Source organism: Meleagris gallopavo, chromosome 7 (assembly GCF_000146605.3).
Source record: "Meleagris gallopavo isolate NT-WF06-2002-E0010 breed Aviagen turkey brand Nicholas breeding stock chromosome 7, Turkey_5.1, whole genome shotgun sequence".
Taxonomy (NCBI): Eukaryota; Metazoa; Chordata; class Aves; order Galliformes; family Phasianidae; genus Meleagris; species Meleagris gallopavo.
In genome coordinates this window covers 19,405,648-19,414,364 of record NC_015017.2, presented here as the reverse complement: position 1 = coordinate 19,414,364, position 8,717 = coordinate 19,405,648, and the positions used below count along the sequence as shown (strand labels likewise).

Below are 8,717 nucleotides of genomic sequence, written 5' to 3'. Positions count from 1 at the left end.
TATTTGACTCCAAAATGTGATACCTTCCTTAAATGTTTTCTAAAATCAGTAATCTCTGATTCCTTCTAGCTTAAGCAAGGGAAACTTCTGTCCCTTCAGCAGTGTAAGTTGACCCAGTGACTTTCTGAATCCTGTTGTAACCCTGTACTATGGACATCCAGAGGAATTTTCCCTGGGTACTGTATTGAAGTGAAATCCTGATCCACTCACTAGCTTGCAGGTTTTCAGGTGTGTTGTAGAAGAACTTAGAACTGTCAGATTTTTCTAAATTACATTTTTTTTCTATTAAAGGTTCAGTTGCTGAAATAAAACCAGTAGAATTCTTATTTATTTGTTAAAATTAGATATATCTGATCATACGTACTGAATCTTTAATACTCATATAAAAAGAATAATTTTAAAGATGATTTAATTTTGTTCTTTTCTATTCAGATAATGTTTATCATTAGTAGGAGCACGTGAATATAAATAAAAGGTTTTCTTAAGCCCCTCTTCCTAAGATAAATTCACCTTAACTTGAGAAGAAAAAAGAAATATAATAGAAAGCCAAGTAATTGAAAAATATGGTTGAAATTTGTCCGTAGTATGAATGCTTAGTATGAATGAAAGCTGCTTTATCACAACCATTAGAAATCCCATCAGAAATGTGAATAAGTGTTGACCCACAGTTCTGAGCAGCCACAGGCACCATAACTGAATGGGGATGGGTGATTGCCATACTGTGACGATTAGAGATCAGCTTGTTGCTCATAGTGCTCCCTGCTGCAAGAACAGCAGAATGAGACAGTGAAAAGGTTTGTCTCTTAGGGCAAGTATTAAAACCTGAAATAGAAACAAACATTACACTGCAGACACAAGAAAAGGGTATGTATTTCTAATTACACCTTCAGTAATACTCTGTATTTGTTCAAAGAATATTTATTTTTAAGAACTTGTGGACAAAGCTTGCAGTAAGGCAAGTTTTTTGGACAGTTTTTTGATTAAGAGGTAAAGCTTTCTTTATCAAAATTCAGTCAGGTACTATTTCTTAAGCCAGCAATTCCTGCAGTGGCAGAATATTACAGAGTGATTTCATTAATTCACCTATATAATCAGCTCTGGTTAAGGAATCCACAGTTGTAACTGTACTGTCTGACCGTCGGGTCAGAGCTAATCTAAGGGGTCTTAATATACACGCAGGGGTCTTTCTTTTCAGTTGTAGTTTTAATTGATTGGTAGATTCACAGCATTTATGAAGCACAAAGAGGTGAAGGAGAGCCTTGCTGAAGTCTAGATGATGAACTTCTAAGTGAAGTCCTCATCTTTCTATTTAAGAACACTTAACAAGATTTTCACTTTGTCAGTATGTTTATAATTCTTAGGATAAATTTTAGCTTTTTATCCTCAAAAAAAAAAAAAAAACCAACAAAAAAAAACCCAAAAAACTTAAAAGTCATTAAAAATGTTAGTTTGGAACCTTAGTGTGTTTTTAGAATAAAAATATGTTTAATTTGCAGTTAGTTGTGGCAAATTACATTTCTCAAACCAGGTAAGTGGCAAGGTTTGTAAGCACTCAGCAAATAACAGCCTAATCTTATCTTTGCTCAAAACTATATCCTTCTGTAGTGTTCCTTATCCCTAGAATATCTGATATTTATAGGATAAGCTTAAATGATCTCCTTATTTTCCTCTGACAGCTATTCTTTATAATCTCAATGCTTAGATACAGACCATTGTTGTCTATAAAACATACAGAAATAAGTAAAAGAATGTAGTGGAATACAGTCCTTTGATTATCGTACATCCATTCTCAATCTCAAAATAATTACACTTTTTATGTCAAAAGCTTTACAGATTTACCACCTCAAGCAATATTTTACAGCTGTCAAAAATGATTTATGCAATAATGACTTAAAGTCCAAAATGGAGTCCTCAAAGGAAGAGCTGTCAAACATTTTCACCACAAATAACATTATTAAAATAAGAATTGATATTCTGTATAAACAATATTTTATGTTCAACTATAAAAGAGATCATATAGTTATATAACTTGTGGAAATGAAGTTGCGAAATAGAAAGGAACATAGTGTGCAGCTGCTTTGATATCAGAGTATAATTTTTGAATTAAACAGATGTTAGTGCCTTATGGGCAAGATTAAAAAAAAAAATAAAAATCTGTTCCAGAATAATAGTTCTTGTGCATTTATCTTTTATTTTTCATTAAAGGGATATTTACATTAAAAAAAATCTACTGAGTCTTTAAACCCATGAGAAGTTCCACTGAGATCTTGTTGTATAATGACAAACTATGAATTTAGACCCTTAGTTTTGGCATCCATCTGTTCCTATTAACCATTTTTCTCAGTAGTCATTAATACTTTTAATAGCTAAGTAATTGTCTACGGTGGCAGTACTCCAACATGACAGGGGATTAGAATAACCTGAACAATCTGGATTGCAGAAGTAGCCTTCTAAAAGGAAAAATGTGTGAGAAAAAATTCAAGAAAAATATAGGCTATATTAACAATATTATTCTGATAAAAATACTGCAATGGGAACTAGTAAAGCTATTAGCTGCAAATGTTAAAAACTTCTGAGGATGAGGTGTCACTACGGTTGGGACAGGGCTTGCTGGTTGTGTCAGTAACTCTGCTATTCCACATTCAGGCTACCTGCACAATTCTATGAAGCCATCACAAATATTCTCCCCCTCTTCTCTACAATTTCCCCATTCTGCATGTGCCATATGACTAACATATTTATAAAGCTATATTCTTTTTTAACTATTGTCTGCTGTATTTAAAACAATGTAGATTCAAACAGCCGCCATTTTCTGAAGATCAGGCTGCTGCCAAAATTCTCTCGTTCTTCTGCCTCCTTCACACTTCAGTGTGTGACCTGGCCGAAAAATTAAAGCAATGAACAGCAGCATTCAATCTTGCATCATCAGGATGTTTAAAAATCAAAACCTTGCATTTTTTTTTCATCTTGAAGCAGGCTATGGACAGTAGAGAATGTTAGAATCCTAACTCTCCATATGGATGAAATAATATTTTTCTTGTAAAAGAAGTTCCTTTTAAGTTGAAGCTTAAAGCTGAATCATTTTAAAACAATATTAGGTAGTATTTAAAACTTGAAAGGAAAATAATTAGTTATTTAATGATTCTCTTTTTGATCTCCGCTTGGTGGATTTCTAATGACAGCAATTTTGAAAGTGAGAGGATATATGATCCTACTCATATTGGAAGTACTAAAAAAATTTTGGAAGCACTAGAATTCTAATATAATCAGCTGCCATACAAATTAAATGATGGTGTGGTAGGAAATAAGCTTTTATTTGCATTTCACTGCATGTTTATTGAGAACTTTGTAATAAGGCTTTCAGACACATCAGTAGTTACCACCTTAAGCCACTTGACACCTTCATAAGCTGTCTTCCTCATCTGTATGCTTAAGTATTATGTTAAGTATTACACAATGGATAGCTATGAGATATATCTGCATGTAATGCTAAATCAAACTTTCAAGCAGCAGGCAGTTCATTGAAGGAACTTGGGTTATTTATGTGGAAAAAGTTACATGTCTAACTGTGCTGGTATTGAGCTCTTAAAATATTTTCATATTAGCTCACACCACACAATGGAAAATAAGCAAAAACCAGGCACTAAACTCTCAAATGTTTAGCAATTTTGTAATTCAGTCTGCTTTAGAACCCAGAGAAAGTTTTTATTAGCTGTCACTACTCTGTGTTTTTTTCTGTGTAAAACACAGAAATTTTAGATGAAAAGCAAAGTATATATTTTTGGTAATTTATAATAGCTATAGAGTATGCTTACCAAAATATATTATATCCATCATACTCATACAAGCAATTTAAATTTCTTAATACCACATAAGCTTCAGAACTTTTTCTCACATTTTCTACAGAGATTGAACATTATGTGTACCAAACAGAAAAATCTATATATACAAATGATCAAGCTGTCAGGAGTTATGAATTTGAGTGCCAGACCTATCTTGTGTCTTGTCAATTTTTACCTCTAATCAGTAACTCGATATTTTAAATAAAATTTAATTGTTCAAAAATTGTCTGTATTCGTTTAAATTTAGCATAGCGTATTGTGCACAATAAATGAATTTCACATTTTGACCAGTAAATTTTTCAAGAAATTCTAGAAATATTATCCATAGCTTTTTGAAATTACCTAGCCTTTGAACATATGATTATTTAAATCCTTCAGTTTAAAGAAACTTTTCACAGAAGTGAAGTTATTGAAGACTGTTATGCATGAAATTGTTTACAGTAAATAATCCATTTATAATGTACTTCAAAACTCAAAAATATTTACAAAGGGTACAGCAATTTTTGTGGAAAGTTTTGCTTTGATTTGCCTCAAATAGATTATAGTGTGTTGTATGATCTCATCACATTCAGAAAAACACATATTAAGGTTAACCACTGGATAAACAGTACTTTAGTTAAGCACCTTCCCTATCCCTCAGTATTCTGAAAATCTGAAGCACTATTAAACAACCAGATCTCAAAACAATGCTCCAGGCTTGTGGCTGTGAAAGTTAGCAATGACATTCTCCTTTTGCAATATTATTTTTAACACATGCCAAGTTAACACAAACACAGGCTAGAAGTGTACAGACACACAGTGTCATATCTCTTGATAAATTTACGTTCAAGGCACAACTACAACCATTCATCTTGAGCAAAATCTACTACAGACCACCTAACGAGATTTAAGAATAAAGGACTCTAATGGGAATATGTTAAGAAGAACATTAAATATTGGTAGTGTGAGCAGAGTGAGTGCCCTGAGTCCTATCTGAATTATACCTGCCTAAGCTAAAAATAATATTACGAGTCTCCGAGATAACAATAGAATTACTAAGAACATGGTATAACTCTGTGACTTTAAAATATGAGAGCATCCTTTGCATGTGATTCTAAAATTGATGCAAACAAAACACTGGCACTTCTCCAGAACTAATTTAAGCTCAGCATTTGAATATAAATTTCCTTTTCTTTCTCTCAATCGCATATACAGAGCAAGAGACAGAGTAAGGTACACCACACATTCATTATTTGGATTTGTTTGAAGGACGAATGTTTCTGTAAATAACACTGGATAATGAGAAATAGAAAAAAAAAGCCTACACACTATTAGGTATCGTAGTTAGTTTTCATGGGTGTGCATTTTTTGATCAGCAAATACTGTCGTATATTCATTTCATGCTCTCTTACTAGGTAGAAAGGATCAGTCAGGCATATTTAGCCACTCTTCCTTATATCAGCAGTATTGTTTACAGATACTGTATCTTCACCAAAAACCAGGAACACTTCCCATAGTTTAGCCATTCACATTTTTTTTACTGTGCCAGCATAATTCTAGGACAATCTCTGGATTCAAATATTGATACTCCAAATTCACAGTATCTCATCTCTTAAAAGGACTTATCTTTTCCTTTATAAGCTGATACTTTCTTCATTATAGGTCAATTTTTTTTTGCTACTTTCAAGCCCGTTGTGTTTTTCCACGTAAAATAGTGCATTTAAATCATGCAGCTGCATTGTGTGAAGCTGGCAGAATTAAGACCTGAAACTCACATGTTATTTTTACTTTCCACGAGCTCAAATAGTTCATAAAAATTAACAGTCACAGGATTCCTGCTTCCTGTTATCTTTGACTGTTGTAGGGTTTTTTACTATAGGAAATTTACACCAAATTTAAACCTAAAAAACTTTTGTTCAACAGTTGTAGATGCAGTGCTAACCTCATTCAACTGTTACTGTCAGCATACACTGATATACTCTGTGCACCCACTACTCTCAAGGAAAATTCCTCTATTACTATGCTGAAGTGTACTGGACTTCATAGGAATTATACCTTTATTTATTTTATTATACCTAGTCCACGGAAAGGTCTGGCCAACAGACCAGACATGTTTTTACTAGATAATGAAATACACAGAAAGTCTTGACAATAAAAACAGACTTTACCATCTTTGTGATAGTAGGTGACTTCCACTTTCCTCTCCTCTGACCCCAGCAGTGCTTGAGCAATTTGAGCAATATGATGTCTTTTGGTCTCTGGTCCATGAAGAAAATCACAGGTGCAAGGTTTCTGCATGACATCTGGCCTGGAGAACCCAGTCATCTCACAGAACCCATCATTGCAGTAGATGATAGCACAATTCTGCACTCTAGCATTAGCAATGATGAATTTTTTATCTGCAATAAAAGAAAGTGATGCATTTTTTAGTACTCTTTCAACTTTTCATAAAGTGTTGATTGCATGGATGGATGCTAAACAACCACGCTTTTCACTGGATGCTTAAAATGCAGTGATTTTCAGTAATTTTATGTATTTAATTTGATCCACAGATTTTAAAGCAACTTCAATGAATTTAGAGTATGCTAAAAGTGAAGATAGTTGTCTTTTAAGGAAATAAAACCAGTCTGTGCAATTTTTCTCACAAAACTTCTCAACTTCAATTTTCTTTTCCTTTGTAGCTACAGTGAAACCTAGACAATGAGGAGGAAGGTGATGAGCTCTGTCCTGTCAGCCATGACTCCAGAGAAAGTCATTAAAAAGTTAGGGTTTTTTTTTTTTCGGCAGGCGAAGGGGAAAGCTGTGAATAAGAAGGAAGGGAGTTCTACACAATTGTGGAACTTCCTGTGAAAAAGAACAACCAGCTGAGTCTATTAATTAGGGATTCTAATTGAGTTTACAGTCATTGTTTTATCTGGAAAAGAACATGATAATTGTTTTTCTGTTTGTGTTTTAAAGTTACACTTATAAAAGAAAATATTCTGTAGCAAGAACATGGAATTGAAGGCACATCAAAATCAAAGGTTGTGGCATTTGAAACATTTTTTCACAGTCCACTGAAGCTCTGTGCCTTAGTCCAGCACACTTTTTTAAATGCTCACCTGGAAGAAAAGTTCAAAAGTTGTCATTTGACTGTTATTACATTTGTCACTGTTTACCACTATAACACACTACTCCTATTTTAATTATAAAATTCTGCTTTGATACATTTATTATCAATAATGTCAATTTCTGCTTCTACTAGTCACACTAGTAGTTCCCTCTCTTTCGAGGGGATGTGATACCAAGGTAGCAGTAGTTTATATTCAACATACATACTCAACAACATAAAAACTACTCAAGTAGCAACATTAACTTAGCACTTGGTTAAATTGGGACTACAAAGACTGTCTCTATTTTATTCTCAAATAAAATAAATATTGGATTGCTAATGTGTGTCTAAGGAAGTACAGAAGCTAGAGTTAGCAGTAAGGGTTTGCAGTAGACTGATACTAAGAATATGCTAAATATTTAAATAAATGTACATATATAAAACCACTGTTTCTAAATGAAATTCATTTTAAGCATCAAGTGTTCCTTACTGTTAACAGTAAACCAGAGTTCCAGCCAGGAAAACCACTTCAGCTTCAGCCTCCTTGACAGGTAGCAAACCGCTGCATTGGAAAAGATCTCAGAGACTCCCTGAGGATGCATTTGCACTGGTCTGATAGATATTTCAGGCTTCCATAAACAAAGCAAATATTTGACAGCTATATTAAAATGCAGTCATGACGATAAGGTAAGAATATTTTCCATTTAATATCTCCTTTGCATATTATTTGTTTCCTCTAAATCAAAGTCTGCTTGTTCTGCTGTGTTTTGAAAAGACAATGATAATCATTATTAATAATAAAATCAATAAATCTAACCCATTTTCTCAAACATCGTATAGACAAGCAAGATTGTAAACTTCGCGTTACAGCCATCTCTCTAGTTCAGAAAAAAGGTAAGATACAACTTCTGTAGTTATACAGTACAGATGCAATCAAAAATAAAAACTGTTAATAGAAATGGGAGGAAAAAAAAAAAAACAACCCAATAATTCAAGTCAGTAATCTGCCTTCTAGATCTAAAACAGCGTTACTCTTGCTAGGGATCCCCTCCTCACCTCTGGGATTTTCTTTCCAAGCGACAAACTTAAAATAGTCTGGAGCTGCTGTCCATTTAGACACAAGCAGAATCAAACTACTGTAGCAAAATAGATAGAAAGAGAGAACTTACTTTGCCCTTCAAATTTTCGTATGATTGTACCCAAAAATGTATTTTGTGGTGCCACATGGCCTCTGCGAACAGGCATGTTTGTACAGATCTTCGGCTTTCTGTGCACAAGGACTTCTCCAAGGATCTCCTACACGGTTCCAGCTCTGAGCACCGAGCCAGCTACCCTTTGTGAGAAACCATCGTCCTCTGGAGCCCGGAAATCTCTTCCCATTAGCACCACTTCTAGACACACGCTTTTCCTATCGGAGTCAGATCCATCCCCCAGTTCTTTCTTTTTCTTTCTTTCTTTCTTTGCTTTCTTTTCTATTTTTTTTCCCGGCGGACCGTGGACGCTATTGTCTGGGGCGGGTAGGGGTGGGGTAAAGCAGGAGGAGGTGGGGGAAAGATTACGAGGGTAATCGATCTCTAGCACCAAACATCGCCAATTTTCCAAAGCAAATGGCTGTGACCCGGCAGTTTCCGACGCTGTAGCGATGGTTAGAGGGCTGGAAGACTAATGTTGCTCCGCTGCCAGAGGGAGTGACGTTCCCCCCCTCCGGGTTTCACCACGGCGCGCAGCAGCTCGGATTACTCAAGCGTGGCTTAGCGAGAGCCAGCCAATAAATCTCTTCCAAACTCCGCGACAAACAGCGGCAT

General features: G+C 34.7%; 1 protein-coding gene across 1 annotated transcript; it reads right to left on the bottom strand.

Moving 5' to 3' along the window:
* Nucleotides 1-1,431: 1,431 nt before the first annotated feature.
* LOC104911705 (potassium voltage-gated channel subfamily H member 7-like) lies at nt 1,432-8,693 on the bottom strand. The gene is made up of 3 exons (XM_010713678.3): nt 8,082-8,693; nt 5,990-6,220; nt 1,432-2,877 (listed from the first exon to the last, which is right to left on the bottom strand). Exons 1-3 carry the CDS (start codon nt 8,155-8,157, stop codon nt 2,795-2,797), a joined length of 390 nt encoding a protein of 129 aa, XP_010711980.1. The 5' UTR covers nt 8,158-8,693; the 3' UTR covers nt 1,432-2,794.
* Nucleotides 8,694-8,717: the final 24 nt, after the last annotated feature.